The sequence below is a fragment of the Cinclus cinclus genome, chromosome 1 (assembly GCF_963662255.1).
Source record: "Cinclus cinclus chromosome 1, bCinCin1.1, whole genome shotgun sequence".
NCBI classification, from domain to species: domain Eukaryota; kingdom Metazoa; phylum Chordata; class Aves; order Passeriformes; family Cinclidae; genus Cinclus; species Cinclus cinclus.
This window is the reverse complement of record NC_085046.1, coordinates 12,668,233-12,686,641: the sequence shown is the minus strand read 5'-3', so window position 1 is coordinate 12,686,641 and position 18,409 is coordinate 12,668,233. Positions and strand designations below refer to the sequence as shown.

General features: G+C 40.8%; 1 protein-coding gene across 1 annotated transcript; it reads left to right on the top strand.

Annotated features, from left to right (window-relative positions):
- Nucleotides 1–13,720: 13,720 nt before the first annotated feature.
- On the top strand, nucleotides 13,721–17,710 carry GJD4 (gap junction protein delta 4). The gene is made up of 2 exons (XM_062494013.1): nucleotides 13,721–13,784; nucleotides 16,527–17,710. The coding sequence occupies exons 1-2, from the start codon at nucleotides 13,721–13,723 to the stop codon at nucleotides 17,708–17,710; spliced, it is 1,248 nt and encodes a 415-aa protein (XP_062349997.1).
- Nucleotides 17,711–18,409: the final 699 nt, after the last annotated feature.

Sequence of the window (18,409 nt, the reverse complement as noted above, 5' to 3'; positions counted from 1 at the left end):
TTTGTATTTCGTTGTTTGCCAGTGACATATGTCATTCTGACAGACACTGTCACGTGGGACTGAGAGCACTGGAGTCATGGGATAAAGTGCAAAACCAAAACTGTCAAATCACCTTTTTCCACCTTCCACAAACCAGTCAGCTCTTCAAATGATGCTTGTTTTCTGTTGCAAAAACTATACAAAATCCCATCCTGTAGCAGGGTAATGGTTTTGTTTTGTTAAGGATTTGGGAATTTTTCTGAAAGAAATTAGTATATATTGTATAATTGCTCTTTACATTTATGGAGTCTGAACTAAGACTGTGTTTTAACACCTTTCTCTCCAACTCCCCTAATACCAGAAACCTTAGCTATAGTATAAAAGATTAGAAGTAACAAAAACCTCATCAGAAAAGGGCAATGGTGTAATTGTGGCAGATTACAAAAAGACATCTGGTAGTGTTGGCTATGTATAAAAATAGCAGTATGTGGGAGGGGATAGAGGAACCGAAAGAGCAAAAAAAACCTCAAAAATCTTAACACCTGAAGCAAAAAATTATTTACAGTCATTCTTAGTTGGTAATGAGCATTTAATTTCCCATTGACACATTTAAACTCCTAACTGAAGTGCTGCACATCACTGCAGACTCGTACTGCTCTCTGCTTCTTCTTGGTCTTCATGTAGATAGAATTCACTCAGCCTGGCTTTTAGCACTTTCCTCATTTCTGTGTAAAACACATTTTTCTGTAATCAGAACTTTTTTTAACTTGAATTGGCAGTTATTGGCAACATTTGCCTATTCTGCAGTCAAGCTCCCACTTAGTGTCTCTAATGGGTTCTGAGAAATCAGCTCAACCAGAAACACAAACATACCTGTGTGAGTGCACCTAGGCGTATCTACATCCAGAGTGCAGTGAGTGTCTTTCTGCTGTTTTTGTTTTTCTTCTGTCAACTGAACTCCATCCTGAGGAAACCACAGAACTGGTGAGACTGAGCTGTATAAACTGAAGGTAATGATGGCGTATGTAGATATGTAGCGACCACTGTTCTGTGAAAATGCTTTAAAAAGGGAAACGATTTAGAAGAAAAGATGCTGCTCATAAGGAAAACAATAGTGATAGCAGATGTAGATTATGATGCTGAAAAGGAGTTTCATGGTGTGTGTGAACGTGCTTTTCTGAATCTTATGAGAATCCACAAAAAGTAACCAGTGAGTTGCAGAACCAAAGTTTGAAAAGGGCTGAATGCATTGAGGGCATTGAAGCCCTGGGACAGGTTTCCAAGACAAGCTGGGGATGCCCCGTCCCTGGAAGTGTTCATGGCGGGAGAACTGGAACTAAATTATCTTTAAAGTCCCTTCCAAATAAAACCTTTCTATCATTATAGCCAAGAAAGCCAGGCTCAAGTTTATTTGTTCCCTGGCCTGGTTCCCACTAAAAAAAGAAACAACGGGATGGCAAATTGAAGAAAGGCAGGTGACAGAGCAGGACAAACACTGTATTTCTTGTGTCCCTTCTAGAATAGTTGGCCTGATGCAGTTTGGTGTGAAAAAAGAGTTGTTTTTTCGTGCCCTTTACACCATGTGTAATGTATTTCAGTAGTCAGCAGAGACTTTCAGCTGTTACACCTGGAGATACTACTTGTTGAAGATACGCTAAACAAGCTTCTTGGTGTGGTGAAATATAGCTAGTTGCCCAGAATCTCTGTTAAGAGTTTGTAAAACTCAAGATGCCAATGGTCTCTACAGATGGAGACCAGCAAATAACAAAATGTGAAAAATTGTATTTTGTAAAATACAATTTCCCAATGTGCTAGCATCATTTGCTTAATGTACCTGATTTAGTTTCAGATGTTTTTTCCTTGCATCTCTGATACATAGACTGGGGTGCTGTGGTAACTAATGCAGTGAAACTTTGAAGCTGGAAAGTCTTTTGAACTAGCACTGCCACCGCTTTGAATTCACTGGCAGTGAAGTGAATCCTCAAAAAGCAGGTGAGGACTTACTCATGTGACATGAGGGCTTTAGAGTAGGACATCACCTTCGTGTAAGAGATTCCACAGCACACTCAGGTATAGAGCTAATAATTCTCTTAGCTGTAGGTTTTCTTGCTTCACTGCTCTGGGTTTTCATGCCCCTGTATTTTAGATGTTAATATAAATTATTCTCCATGGAAACAGTATCTTGGGAACTGGCAGCTGTGATAGCCTTGCTGTCGTATATTTAAACAATACAGATCATCCTGTGGCCACATACTTCTCTTCCATGTATTTCAGGCAAGTAAAGAATTCTGCTGTAGAAAAAGGAGAGGCCAAAAAAATGGGGATTGGTGTGCTAGAAGGGCTATGAGGCACAAGTAAGTGTGTATATTTTAAGAATAATCCAGGAAATAAAGATGGGGAAATGTATTTGTACTTTCTAGTCAAAACCAAAAGGCATTGATGATACTTGGAGAAGTGTGATTGTGTTCAATCTGTTGGGCAAAGAGTTTAAGGGATGATTCAGTGGGACAGGATATGCAGAGTGTTTTGCCATAGTTCTGGGGAGGAGGAGGATCAGGCTGTACTGAGCAAAATAGTACAGAAGAGCATGTAAAGTACATACACCAAATAATTTTGAACATCAAGCATTTGAATGGCAGAACTATCTTGATGTTGGTACACAATTTCACTGTTTGAAAAATATTGGTGGTCACCTTACTTCCATAATAACATCTTTTTCCTTTTGTGGCCTTCCAGTAAAAGGTCATCCTGTGTAGGCAAAAGCTTAGTACACATTGTTAAGTATTAGAATATAATCAGTAATACTTGAAGGTAGACTTAAAAAAAAAGTTAAAGTAGTAAGAGTTCCTGTTAAGTACAAAAGTTGCAGGGGGTAACCTGCTGCTGCTGTGGGGCTTCGTCAGTATGAACATTAAGTAAGGAGAGTCTGCTGCTTGTGACAACTCTCAGTATATGTCAGTCCCACTTCTCAAGACACAGGTTGGGACGGTGAGAAGAATTGCAGAGAGCAACCTCCCACCTCCTGTCCCCCAGTAATAACAACCCAACCCCAAGTCCTTTGTAGTTACAGTAGTTTTGCACAGCAGAGTTTTGAGCAGAGATGGAAAATTATCTTCTAGCTCATATCATTGCTTCGCACAAAAGTAAGAATGGTTTAAATGTATAAATCACCACCAGCATTTGTAATATTAAATACTTAACTTACTACTGCCAGCAGGTATGTGTGGTACTCTGTGCCATGGGGACAAGTCTACAGCCTGAATGTGTTCTCTACAAGTGCTTTATAGGGCACCTATTCTAAGTCTGTCCTCTGAGAAACTAGAGGAATGATTCTTGTAACCTAGGAAAATAGTTGGGTGTATCTTGATAGTTTTGGGTGCTGTTGGGTAAGGTGATCTTCCAGATCTGCCTGATTTGAGGTTTTGAATCAATGGTTCCTTCAGCTGAACAGAATTAAATACTACAAAGCGTGAAGCAGCAGTACTGACTTCATCTAGAGAAGTTGTGGTCATGCCACCCTGACACCGAGCTTCAGCGATCAAAGGACTGCCCTGATTCTTTTGCTTCCCTGTTTAATCACGAGTCTCAGTGAGAACATTGTCAGTGTTTCTGACCTGTGAAAAATCTAGACTATGAAATCGTTGCTTTTCTGTGGTGGCCTGTCATTGTGGTGCATCAGAAAGGCTTTTTTTGTTCTGCTCTGTTTTGCTGGCATGTGGCTGAACAAAGTTGTTCTGCCCCTTAAAGTGTGCAAATAGCTGAAGCATGTGTTAGCTGAAACTGTGTGCTCAGATATCTGATTCCCAGCTGTGACTTTTTCCCTGAACCTTTTCTAAAATAATTTTCTCCTAGAAAAAGGAACCAGGGCAAGATCAGTTTTATGTTTTCTCCAAAATATATAGTAAATCAGCATCTAAATTTTTCCATTTCAGATTTTTTTTTTTTTTATTTCAGACTTGAGCTTTTCCTTGACAACTCAGTACGGGTATGCGTGTGAGCATTTATTTTTGGTTTTAATTGCAATAGATAAGGATTTCTATGGCAGTTGCTAATAGAAAAAGCAATGATTCAAAATGTCATTTGAACCTGTTGTTTTCCCCCTGAGGAATGCATTTATCTTTGACTTACTAAGAATAGGTAAATCCAGTGATACAAGATTGCAGGTTTTTGCTCTGTCCCCTTCATCCTGTTACATAAACAATGAACTTCTAACAGTTTTCCAATACTCATAAGAAATTTTACAAATTTGTAATACTTTCAGTATAAACTGAGAGCTTCAGAGGATTGGGGGTGCAGAGAACAAAAGAAAACTGTAGCATTGATTTCTGACAATTAGAGAAAAAAAAAATGAGCAGACTCTAGTTATCTATCTCCCTCAGCTTTTTTTCTTAATAATGTGTCCCTAGAAACAGTTTCAGCATCTATTTGCCAAATGTCCTGTCTCTCCTGAATGCAGGATTTCTCACAATTTGAACAGAAAGCACCAATCCCATTAACTCTTTAAGACCTGAGTGCATTCTTAGGGAAATCAGGCTGAAATGCAATATAAAACTGTGGGTGATACAGGAGGGTGAGGGAAGAGGATCTCTTGGGGCAGTGGAAAAGTGTCCTTCAGCTGAGTCAGCACCAGGCTGAGGAAGTAGGTGAAGAACTCAAGCTTCCCACCCCACCAGTTCCTTACCCTCATCCTTGCAGCCCCAAGCCTGAGCTGCCTCTGGGCATTGGAATGATTGAATTCTGTGAGTCTGCACTGGTTTGTGTTACCAAATGCATGTGTACAGGACACAATTAGGTAAAATTGGGTCTGTATGACTGGGCAGCCCCAGTGCACCTCTTGCCTACCACAGATTTGCAGCTGTTTTTGCCTGAATGGATCTCACGCATCAGTCTGCACCTTGCCTGGGCTCCTCCTGTGCTGTGCCTGTCACTGCAGGCTGTGCTGCTGTGTCAGGATGTGCCTGCTGGACAGAGCTCCTGCCAGTGTTAAACACACCTAGCTGGGCCTCTCCCTGCTCCAGTCCTGATGTTTGCATTAGCAGCAATGCCTCTCCTAGTGTTAGATTACACAGGTATTTGGTAGCCATCACAGAATGGTTTGGGTCAGAAAGGAACCTTAAAGATCAGCTAGCTCCAGCCCCCTGCTATGGGCAGGGACACCTTCACTAGAGAAGGCTGCTCAGGGTCCCTTCCAACCCAACCTGTTCTCCTTGGATTATCTGCACATGGTCCAGAAGTGTATTTAGTGAGGTTTGTGCTTAAAATCAGTGGCCAGGCAAGGAAACCTCATCATTTACACTCGTGTAACAGCACTGCCCTGAGAGCAGGGGCAGAGCTGACCTGAAACACCAAGCTCACCTGAGGGACTTTGGGTTACTTTATCAACATTAGATGAGTTGAAACCTCTAAACCCAAGGGACGAATCATGTAATTGCTGAAGGCTGGAAGGAATGCTAGTGGCCACATTACTTGAACTGAAAATTGCTTTTGCCTATGTGAGCATCACAACCTGGGGCAGGAATTCCTGTGGATCAGGAAGAGGGGTCTGGAGGATTCTGCCACAAGGCTCTAAAGGGAGAATTAGTCCATACATGAGTAGCTGTAACATTAAAGTGAAAACTTGGTCATTCTGACTCTTCCTATGTGAGAAACCACATTATTGCTGTGGGGGAATGTAGTTTAAGCATGTCCTGAAACACTCATGCTAAATTTCAAAGATGTAAGACCTTCTAAAGACTATCTTTTTGCATATAAATGAATGTGGCCATTGAAAGAAAGGCCTATCATTTTATATATAGATAAACACAACACAACATAACTTCCTTTGTCTTGTACATAAAAGAATACAGTTTATTCAGGAATGCAGGTATGTCAAATACCATGATTCTGTTTGGTGATTTTTTTTTACATTGATTCCCCATCATTGGCAAATTGTGTAGGTTAATGTACTTGAACAGCTTTCTTTGAGGTGTTTCCTAAGAGTTTTTGGATGGCCTAAATAGGTTTTTCCACTGGAAAAGAAGTGAAGGCAGTGAAAAGAGAAAGCGGCAAAATGTAAAAAATGTGAGGGAAAAAAGAGGAGAAACAGAATAGTAACAGCAGATAGGAGGCACAGTGCATGTCACAAGGGAATATATCCATAAATATCTGAGGCCAGTTGTTTTGGGTTTGCCAGCTCTCAACCACTACACCAGTTAAAAGAACTAATACAATTTTTAATAGTGTCAGGAACACGGTAATTGGTAGCAGTTTTGTAGATTGGAGTGGAATGGCAAAGTGCCTGTCATAATGCAGAGGAGGCAGAAAGACTGAGCTAATGGCCCTGTTTTGTCTTTTCGTGCCGTGTTTGCGCCTTGCCATAGTAATAAAATTTCATTTCTGTTACTGCTACTGGAGAAATTTTCAGTGGAGGCTATATGATATCTTGGAGTGACAAAATCACTTTACCCAGGTGATCTTAAAGGTTTTGCTGAGGGAAAGCTTGATTGGCTGGAGATACTCTTCAGTTCTATAGGGAAACTACATTTGGAAGAAAGCTTAAGGAGAGCAAGTGTAGAAAAGAGAGATGGTTTATTCTGTGTTTGTGCTGAGCACAGTGAATGGAGAGGCTGAATTGCCATGCAAGGGATGGGTAAGTAAACTGAGCAGAATCCCTGCTCTTTCATGGAAAATAGACTGACTATCTTTAAAAAAAAAACAGGACCTAAATTGGTGTTCTTCCCCATCTCTGCTGTGGTTTACCTTCCTAGCAAAATCTCACTGCTCTCTGCTTTGACCCCCACTAGGATATTTGCCAGTGCATTTATCCATTGTGTGAGATTTCCTTGCCTCTGGATATCGGGAGCTGCTCAGGGTAGGGAGCAGTGCTGGTGTGTTCCCAGCCTACCTGGGGATGGGTCCTGTGGGGAAATCCACTCTTGGTCATTCCTGTCTGTTTTCCTTTGCTCTCTAAAACACAGGAATAAATCCTTCAGGATCCGTGTTACCCTTTTGATGTTGTGGTAAAACTTTTCAAAGGAGAGTTGGGTACTGAACTCCTATTAATTTTATTAAGGACTGAGCTATCAAGCTGAATCCTACGATGCTTTTTTCTTTAAAACAAAAAATCCCTGGTTAATAGAATACATAGAATGTGAATGCTATTGCAGTTTAATGAGGGAATTCCTTGTGTACTGCCCAGTATGTGTTGAATTCATTAGCAGTGATTATTAAAAATGGCTCTTGGAAGAAAACAGCAGAAACCATGAAAACTGTAGGCAACAGGCATGGTGGAACTGTATTATAAAGCAAAGGTTTGGGGCAAATTCAAATCCTGAAATAAAAATTTGGAGTATTTTTTCCTAATGTTGTGGAGGTTGACTTATCTGGATTTTGTTTAAATGACTTTTTACAAGGTCACACTAAACTTAAATAGACAGACTAGTAGCAGGTCACAGTTTAAGGTCAAAACAAACCTCATAAAACCATAAGGTGATGTGCATCTCTTAAAGGTGAGGTGCAAAAACTCAATTTCATATTGTCCTTTAAATGGCCAGATGTACATGCATAAGTTGTATATCCTGATATTGATGCAAACAATATAGCAATTCTCTTGTCTAGTAAGCTGTGAATAGCAGCTATGAGGAATACTAGATTTTTCCCTTCATTGTTCATTAAACAGCTGAAGATCAAAATTTCTCACTATGAAACAGAATGATAGATGTACACATTCTTTTTAGACAGAAGTGCTCTTTTGGATTAGGATTTTATTATGCACAGGATAAAGCTTTTATTTATTTAAAACCATATTTTCAAGACACAGATGAGATTTAATAGAATGTACTTTTTGACTTCTGCGTAGGAATTAATTTGACTTGAGAATTACATTTCTTCCCATGTTAGAAGAAATCCACAGTTGGTACTGCCTGCAGCAGTTCCTGAAGTTTAAGGTGTATGTGAATTAGGGGGCGGGGGGTGGAAATACCATTTCTCTTTTCAGCTTCCTTCTTTCATTTAGCCTTTCCCCCTGTGCTTGGTTTAATTGACCAAATAGTTACAGTGCATCTGTCCATGGCGAAAGAAAAAGCAGTGTCAGTGTTCACTAGCAGAGACAACAGTATAGGATTTGTTTCTTAAAATGATCAGCCATGAAATACAAGAAGGTGTAAAGAACCCTTATTTTAAATCCACAGTGGCTGCCTGTATGTTAAATCTAAGATGACAGATTTATTTACTGAAATCCAGTACCAACACAGTAACCTCTTTTGTTGTTCATGTTGCAAACAGGGATATTTGCCCTCCGAAGCTCTAGCAATACTCAGAAACAAAGTATTAAATTTAAAATATGGTGATCCAAAGATTTTCTTGCCATCTTCTGTTTATTATGAAATCTGTTTCCCAATTACCTAAGGACTTTTTCTTATTTAAGTGATTTCCATGGTATCAGCTCACCCTGCTTTTTGCCTGCCTGGCCATTGCCAGGTGTGGACCTGCTGGGGGAAGAACTCCTTGGTGCCAAATGTTGGGCACTAATGAAACATAAAATCACCTGCTTCATCATAAAATAAGGGATCCTTAAACATTCCAAACCTTCAGTTTAGTATTTGGCACTGTGAAGAAAGGTAAGTGTAAAACTCACTGTCAAAAGTTTAGTGCAAAATTTAAAAAATAAATTTCTCATACAGATTTGTTTTTTGTTTGTTTGTTTGTGTTACAACAGAGCAAAGTTCAGTAATGTCATGTCCTCATGTAGCTACCTATTTCAGTGGCAGTTAAGCAGATAGTAATAATGTGCATTGGAAAATCCAGTGGACTCACTTCATACTTTTACTACTTAGTAAATTAAATACTTTTGCAGAAATTGGCCCTGAGTTCCTCAATGAGGATATATTTTCCATTACTTAATTTTCCTTCATATCTGTCTTGAAGTGTTCAAAATTCTTGGTTGAGTAGCTGTGAAGTTGCTGAGCCAAAGTCTGAGGACCTGCTTTTTCCATTTGTCATCCTCTTAGAAGCAGGTTCCCTTTAGAAATGTGACTTTTCTGAATATTCAAGCATTTAGAATAAGGGGCTCTGTTTGAGACAATATAGGAGAATGATCTAAATCCTTAAGAGCATGCAGTAAAACACAGTCTTTTTTAGTTTACTAAATTAGCAGAGGAACAGTGAGACAACACGTGTGAGGCACTGAGGCACCAGGCTTAGGCATCCAAGGGGACTGAGCTGGTGTGGAAGTCAGCAAGGTTGAATCCAATCAATATAAACAGTTAAAAAATGGGCTGAACTTCACTGTTCTGGGTGTTCTTCTGGGCTGTTTCAGACACACTTGCATTGGCATTTATGTACACATGTGTGCGTGCAGCTCCTCCCTGGGAATGGAAGGCAGGAAGAGATGGGGAAGAGGGAGGCGCGTTTGTTCAAGGTTTCCTTTCCTTGCACTCAACTCTGCTGCTTCTGGGGACAGATTGGTTAGAGGCTGAGCAGTGGGGAATAGGAACACATTATTTAAGCTCCCCACGGACTAGATCATGATGAAAAATGTTCACTGCTCCCCACAAGGTGTGTGTAGGCTCTGTAGCCCAAAAGCTGGAGCTGTGAGTGCCTTGCCTTCTCCATGTCTGAATTGCTATGGTGGCTCTTCTGGGCACAGGCTACTTTCAAACAAATTTCCCTGCAGCAGCACCTGAGTGGCAGCTGGACAGGTCCCAGGGAATGCAAAGTGTGCAGTGCTGCATGAGTCTGTGTAAAGCAAAGAGCTTTCCATGCTGTGCTGGCCCCTTGGCTGTGTGTGTGCTATGAAGATTTACATACATGTGTGTGTGTAGCACATATGTCTTAAAAAGAGCATTTTTTCTAGGGCAGCTTTTCCTACTACTTTGCTATTGTCCTGCATATTTAGCTTGTTTCTTACTCTCCCCCTTCTGCTGTATTTCACAAATTTTAAAATAAAGCCATCAAGATAGATTGCCTTTTAATGTTTACCATCCCTTCCAAATAGATTCCCCCTACCACCATTTTCAAAGCACCTTCAGAAGAGCTAGATTTACTGCAAGATTCATCACTAATACATAATTTTTGCTAACTGGAAAAATTCTGAGTAGATTCTTAATAGGCTTTAAAATATTAGATATGCATCTGTATTATTTATTTCTTAAATTATGATATGCCAAAGGACCTGGACTGAAATGCCAGATCCCTTTGTCTTTTAGGGAAGCTGCTATGCTGACCTATTTTTCCTTAACATTAATTAAATTGGTAGAGGGATGTTCCTTCACTGGCAGGTGCTGTGTAGGTGCAGTCTCCCTTAGTAGCTCTCACTTTACTTTGGTGTCATTAGTGTAGGTCCTCAATGGGTAAGACAGAAGGGTATGGGATTTGCTGTGCCAGAGGAATGCCTTTATTTTCTGGGAGCTTTTTTGATGTGTGATGTAGATTGTGGCACCATTCAGGTGACAGATTGATCCTGAAGTGGCTTCAAGCTAACTCTGCCTTACCTCTGGATGTCATTCTGAGCCAAGGACTACCTGAAGTGTCTTTGCTGTGTGTGAAGTAACCCAGGTCTAAGCCTGGGGACGTGGCACAGGTCCACACTGCAGTGAGATGCAATTCCAGTAGTTCAAAATGTTTCAGTGGGTCTCTTACAATGATGAAGTCACATCTGTGAATTTTTGCAGGATCAAGCCCTAGATCTATGGTAAGGGGTTATGAATGTGGACAGCAGATGGGAATTTTAAAATAGATTTAATTGTGTCTTCTTATGTTTCATTGTTTGTCTCTGAAAGCTTTCCAGTGGCTTTTAGGGCCCTTCCTAAAATCAGATGTGATGAGGTATTGCTGGGTTTCAAAGTTTAACTTCACCCGATACCATGTCAGTTTTTTCTACCTGCCTCTCTTTTTAACTAGAATGCACTGCAAGTTCACAGATTTGACAGCTTTTTAGGTTGGGAAGAGTTGTTGTGAGATTCTAGAGCTAGGACTGTGCACCACATGCCCATCCACTGGTGTGGGAAATGGTGCCAAACCAACTGATGGCACTGCAGAGCTGGGGTCCTGCTGCTGCTACACCCGTGTCTGTAATATTGCTCTCCCTATTTATTTACAGTCCTTACAGGCCAAGAGGGAGTACAGGGAACAGCTAAAGATAAACAGCAAATGAGGGGGATTGGATGGTGAATATCTTCAGCTATGATGTGGAAAATCTTCAGGTGGGAACCATGGCCTGAAAGATAGTGCTGAACCAAGGGGTGAGGGAACTAAAGCCCATGGTTCTGTGGAGACCAAACACTTTATAACAACAACCACAGACTGGAGCCCAGCGTGGACTGATGACAGAGGCTGGGGAAGAGGACACACCACAGAAAGGAGAAGCACAGGATTCAAGTGAGATATTAGCTGTCTAGAAAAGCTAAAATTAAAAAAAGCTGAAGTCATCTGAAAAAGCTACAGTATAATTCAAGCATTCTGACCCAAGCTAAGCTGCATTGTGATTCTGGAGGCTGCCTGCTTTCTTTAAGAAAAAAATGGCCCATCCTATCTCAGTGCAGCCATGCCATGGGATCAGATGTTGCCTGGTATAGTTCCTCAGGCAACAGTCTGGGGAGCTTAAATTCCTAGCTGTTATCCCTCTTACACAAATGGTAGAGGTCTCACAGCAACAACAAGCAAGGATATTTTAACTGGCAATATTGACAGAGACAATTTATAGCCTATTGTGTGGATGCAGCTGCTGAGCATTCATATCCTGCCACCATCTTGGCATTCCTGACTTTATTTTTGACAAAGGGTGTTTAACCAGGAATACCTTCATATGTCAGCATAATTCATATCTTGACCATTTATATATTTTCTCCATTGACTTGCTCCATCTTTCCTTCCTTCTCTTACTTCTCACACACACACACACATATGTCTGGTCGTAAAAAAAAGAAAATGTGTGTGTGTGTGTAAGTAAATGAAGCTAAAACCATCATCACAAACCATAAATAAAAGGTAACAAAAGAAATGGCAGTTTGGAAATATTTTACATGAATCAATTCTGAAACCAATAAAATTTCTATATTTACTACTGCAATTAAAAAGCTTTTTACACAGAAAACAGACAAAGGGTTTTGAAGGGCCATCTTTTCAAAATCCACTTTTAGGGTTTCTTTAGGGTGTTGCTTACTACAGAGAGGATGCTCAGTGTGCTCTGCCAAGGCATTGCAAAGCCTGTAAGCAGAGAGCTGGGGAGAAATCTTTGTGCAGGTATATTTTACTTTATGAAACTCTTAGTTTTACCTTTTACCCAGGTAAGATGTGCTCAGTCATAAAGCTCAGCCCAGCTACAGTTCCCCTAAGTGATGGAATATCTCCATGCAGCTCCCTCTGAGCTGCCCTTGCTCCCCCAGAGCAGCTGTGGGTTGAAGCACACAAGCAGGGCTGCAGTGCCCAGACTGTGCCTGGGCATTTGGCACCCCACAGGTGTCAGGAAATCACTTTTCTCCCTTGTTATATCACACAGACTCCTTCTTCAGCTGCTTTTCTAGGGATTGTTACTATTTCCTAAGTTTTCACAGTATGTATGTCCTTGCCACAGCACAGATTAAAAAGGACAGAGCAACATCCCCAAAACTGGTTGGAGAGTGGGTGGAAGATGGTGGTAGGTTATTTTGCCCTGGGTGAAACCTGGGTGGAAGGTGAGGTGAGGGACGAAGAGCTGAGAGTTTTATTTTCAGCTGTGCTTTTCCCTGGGGTACAGCACAGTGACACAATGTCCAGGACGTGCTGTGCAGTCACACCTTCTGGTCATGCAGTACTGAGCCCACAGGCATTCTGCTCCAAGTGGGAGCTCCCCCACCACTGCTGAGGGGCTGCTGGGTGTCAGAATGCTCGTTGGTCACCCTTAAGATCTTTTGAGTGATCTCCAAACAATTTGAGTCAAGTACCAAGCAGTGTCAGCCAAAAGGACTGATATAAATTAAAAGTAAGTGACTTGTGGCATCTTGAAAACCAGATCCACCCATAGGATTTTTATTTTTTAAAGCTTCCCTGTTTTTCATCCTGCCTGCAGGGAGGCTCAGCCTGCTGACTGGCTCAGCACACAGAGGAGAGTTTGGTGGGGCTGTGATTGACAGGGCCATGGTGTTCTGTCAAGGAGGTTTTGATTTAGAAACCAAGTGGTTTTGGGAAATCTCAATGGGATAGCTTCCAGTGACCTGAACTGAAGCTGCCTTTCAAACACAGGGATGCTCATCCCTTTCTATCCCCTTTCCCTCTCTTATTCATCTGCAACTCTTGTGGGGAGGCAGATGGGTCTCTCTTATTTCCTGGTCCATGCTATTTTTTCCTCTCTCCCTGTCTTTCACCACTGAAGTATCTCAGCAATGCCAGGAGGCTGGTATGCCCTGGGAGGGTAAGAATAGTCTACAATGGCAGAGATCACTCCTGTTGTTGTTTGTCCACTTGCAGTTGCCTGGACAGAGGATCCACACAGAGGTAGGAGCAATTGGATCTGACAAGCTAGAGCTTTTAGAAGACAATGTGTTAAAGCCTGAAGAAGATCAACATTCAAAACTAACAATCCTGTTCAAATCATCAAAATAATCAACACATTGTTTTGGCTGAGTTCCTGATTTCTGTCCTTGACCCTTAGCAAAAAGTCCTTCATTTTTTGTTTTTTTCTTTCCTCTTTTTTATCCCTTTCCTCCCTATCTAGGTCTAATCTCCATTGGAAATGACAAAACTGTTAGGACATCAGGAGCTGGAAGTGTTTTGAGCCTGTTCAAACATGGAGCACTGGGACTCATTGGGATTTTTGATAGTCACACTCAATTATAATGTGACTATTGTAGGTAAGTACTTTAAAGAGCTCTCTTCTTTCTTTTGCTGCTTCATATCTGAAGGCACCCAAGTGCCCTACTGGTAATCAACTTTAATTTCAGGCTAAGATTCTGTGATCTGTACAGTAAGTTGTTTTCTTGATACCTGATAGAAGAGGTTAATGTATTTCTTTTCTTGTTGAACAGATTACTTCTCTCTCTTTGATAGATTTTTCCTGAACATTGCATAAAATTTGGCAAACAAATTTGGGTCTTCTTGATGACAGGGCTTCCTGTCAGCTGGAAGAAGGGATCATGCTAAAAACACACAGAAGTAATGCTGAGCTTATACCACACAAAGTGAATTGTACAATGTATGCAATAGCTTTAGTAACAAATTTAAAAAATTAAAGAAGAGGACAGAAGATCCATTCTCTTTCACAGGAAGAAGTTTGTGGTTACTGCCACTGCCGTTAATGATTGCTTTTCATTCTTTATTTTCATAAACAAATAAGGATCACGTGCATTTAGAAAGAAAAAAGTCAAAGCAAAGCAAACCAAAATGCCACTGTCTTTTCCTTAGCTAACAGTTTGCTGTTTATTTTTTACCCCTATTATTTAAATATGATTCTGTTCCTCTTTCATGGGCTACTTTGAACAAAGTGTGAGCCAGAGAAGAATTTTCAAGGGCCCTTTAAAGACTCTTTGCCTGCAGCAGTTGCTGTAGTTTATGCTGTGCACTGCAGGGAGCACCCAGCTGAGCCCCAGCAGGGCTGCTGGAGAGGCTTGTTCTTGTATGTTTAATCAGGATTGGGTCTTTAGGGACAGGGATGCATGGAGGGGTTATCTCTCAAATGTATGTCACACTAAACTACTTCCTAAGGAGCCATTGATTTTTCTTAAGCAGTGCTCTCTGTTGTACATGTTCTAATTAAAAATTGATAGTGAAATAGCATTTAGTATTTGAGCCTAATTAACTAATGAGCTTCAAACACTTTGAGATCCTCGCAGGGAAAAAATTGCTACCTAAGGATGAAACATGGTTTGCTAAAGATGACAGATTCTATAGAGCTGGTGTTTCCTATTGACCCACCCTGTGTCAAAAAGTGAGTAACAAGACAGCCTGCCAGCAAACACAGGAAGCTGGAAACACAGCAAAACCACCACTACAGCCCAGGAGATCAAAGACAACCTGGAAAGGCCTCAATTTATTTATGGTTGGATAATATATTATTTTGCCAGGAGCAGCAGTTTGTCTGATGATCTCTCATACACCTTCCATAGTCTTCATGTCTTTCCTCTACAGAGTGCAGTTTTACTGTTCTAGCCCATAATCAGTCTAATTGCCACAAATGGTTTTTAGAGGGCACTTGAATTGTATGTTCAGTACAATAATAGGTATCACACAATGTTGTGGGAATATCTGAATATTTTAAATTCACACCAGCTACTGGGAAAAACCTTTATAGGAAATATAGAAAAAAAAATTCTCTAAGGCAACACTCATTAATGATTGTATAGTTTATAGAAAAACGCTTTGTGATCTTGATTTTTATAAGTCTTTATAATGTGTATTGGTGCTATTTCACAGATTGCACACAAAACCTTGTGTGCATGTGAGATGTGCATTCACTATTAATGACTTGATCTTTTCAGTACATTTCTCAGCCATTAACTCTGTATAATGTGTTTCCCTTTAGTCACTGAGTCTTGCTGTTTCTCTGCCTGTGTTTACAATTCATGTCTTAACAGTTCTTTAAAACAGAATTAATCTTATAATTATTTTATGTTGGTTCCCCCCCCCCCCCCCCCCCACTTTTTGTTTTTAAGCAGTTTTTTCCTCTTTTCTTTTAAGGGATTATTAAATTAAATTACTTTTTCAACACTATATAGGGAATTGGTGACAAGATTCAAAAGGAAATATGAGAAATTCAAATGCTAAACTTAACTTCAGAATATGTTTGTACAGAATGCATTTTTAACTTTTGACAACAGAATGCTATCTCTTTCAGCCTTCCCATCCTGCCCAGGAAAAAGAAATTAGGCTTTCATAGAATCATAGAATGGTTTGATAGAGGGAACTTAAGGTCTGAGTGGAGAAAAGCTGCTCAGTGAAGGTGAACAAAGGCTGGAAATCATGGCCAAGATGGAGCAACCAAAGAAGAAACAGAGAGAAATGTCTGGGGTGGACATTTGCACACACAAATGTACATTTGTACACTTTGCATAAGTTTGCTAATAATAAAAATAGTAAATAATTAGTAACTTGCCAGTAAATACCATTCTAGACAACAGAGATATTTAGTTGGCCAAAGTAAACTTGACATACAATGTCATGGCCAAGACCAAGAAATACTATGTCATGGAGCAATCTTTTCTGTCTAGGTGAGTCTCATACTGTGTTCCCTGATCTGTATTATTGAAATATGACTAAATTCAGGTGCAGGAACCCAACAACAAGGAAAAACTGTGAGTGAAATGGGATTGTGGGATTATTAAAATTTTGATGTCTTTTTATCAGGGTATTTTCATTAGGTTTCAGTTGGCATGGCTTATTATATGTTTAATTCCTACATTGTTGAGTCTAGAAGATTATGGAATATGTCAGCTACACTTTTCACTGGATTTTTGGTCCCAGTCGAACAAACCAAAAAAAAAAAAAAAAAAGGAGCTAATAAGAGGAGAGACTATTTCATGTATAGAAAGAGCATCACAGCATGACCCGCCTTCCTTCTTGGAATCTGACTCTTTTTCTTACCTTTCTTTCCCTTGCAGGGAAGATCTGGCTGATGCTGATACTTCTGCTGCGAATGGCAGTGGTGGTGTTAGCGGGCTACCCCCTCTACCAAGATGAGCAGGAGCGCTTTGTCTGCAACACGCTGCAGCCAGGATGCTCCAATGTTTGCTATGACTTGTTCTCCCCCGTATCTCACTTTAGGTTCTGGCTCATTCAGACTGTGTCTATCCTGCTGCCTTATGCTGCATTCAGCATTTATGTTTTGCACAAGGTAGCTATGTACATGGTAAAAATGCACTGTCTGGAGCATGGCTGCAAGAGCAACAAGGGTTTATCAAGCCCCAAAAATGTGAAGGAGCTCTGTAGAAGTGCAGTTGTCAATAGAGTAGATTGTGGTGCAGACGACCTATGTGTCCTTAATTTTTCAGTGGCATATACTGTTCATCTTTTTATTAGGACCCTACTTGAGGTTGCCTTTGCAGCTGTGCAATACTTTCTTTTTGGGTTTTTTGTTCCTGACCGCTTTTCATGCTACCACTCACCTTGCACAAGCACTGTTGACTGTTACATCTCTCGGCCCACTGAGAAATCCATTATGATGATTTTCATCTGGGGGGTCAGCAGTCTGTCCTTCCTGCTCAGCCTTGCTGATCTCATCTGTGCTCTCCAGAGAATGACAGCAAGAAACCAAAAGAACAAATTGCTGACAGACCTCTGCACAGAGAAGGAGTGCATGTTGCATCTTCCCCCAGTCCAGCAGAGTAGCTCTTCTCCACCTCAAAGTGGGGATGGCCCAGTAGCAAATAGCTGTCAGACCAGTGATGGCTCCTGCTCCCTTCTCTCTGAAGAAGAAGAAGAGGCTGTTCTTCATCCTGAAGATGTCCTTCAGCAAAGTGCCAGCACTAACCTCAGCAGCAGCAGTAAGTGCTGCGTATCAGGAGACCTTGCTGTTAAGCAGCAGAGCACTGAAGAACCCTCGTGTGCCAGTGAGCACCAAGGAACTCCTTGCAGCCAAGTGAGACCCAGACTTCAGCAAGACTTCATTAAAAATACTGCCCTGGCTTTGAGACCTCAGCTCGAGTCTCCCCTTGGAGTTTCTTCCTCTGTTGTTCAGAACAAGCTTTTAGAGTTCTATCCTTCAACTGAGCTAAAAAGCCCTGATGCACAGTCAAATTATAGCAGCACTAGCTGCCTGAGGTCAAAAAAGTCAGAATGGGTATAGAAGCCAGAGTGAGCTCTGCGCTGTGACCTTGACAGGGAAAATCATTGCATCACTGAAAAGGCTTCAGGGAGTTTGAGCTGAGTCCCTTGGCTGTGGTTATGCTGCAGAGATGCTCTACTATGCTATGCACCTCCATAAGAAAAGAAACAATAACTTTGGATAAGATTTGAAGGGTATTACATTAAGGGACAAGTTCTTTAGAAATGTGACATCTTTATGTTTCTCTGCATGTAGATGTTTAAAAAGGCTATGGACTGTTACTGATGTGACTGACCTGGTTTTCCAGGAGTATGTGTGAACACTTGTTTACTCTAACCTACTTTTATTGTGGAAGATTGAGCTTAGCAAAAATATATTGTCTATTGTCAGAAGCCTAATTTATCCCCTCATGCTAAAGTCTCAAAGCACACTCCAAGACAGAATATTTAAGAAGACTAGAGAGTGAATAAAATAAAAACACTTGTTTTGTAGCAAAGTGTTAATGTGTTAAAACCCCTGGACCTTATTGCTTGAAGGGGATAGCTCTCCCAGCTAGCAGTGCCAGGGCAGTACCTTTCTCTGACACTGATGCCAGCTGCAGTCTCACCATGCCTGAGATATTCAATTAGAACACCTTCCAGTACCTAGAGGGGCCTAAAGGAAAGCCAGAGAGTGACTTCTTACAAGGGCATGTAGTGATAGGAAAAGGAGGAATTGTCT

Bases quoted from the DNA above. Each gene is read 5' to 3' on its own strand.
- GJD4 (XM_062494013.1), top strand. From the start codon at position 13,721: ATGGAGCACTGGGACTCATTGGGATTTTTGATAGTCACACTCAATTAT. The intron at 13,785-16,526 runs GTAAGTACTTTA...TTTCCCTTGCAG, and splicing joins TTATAATGTGACTATTGTAG to GGAAGATCTGGCTGATGCTG.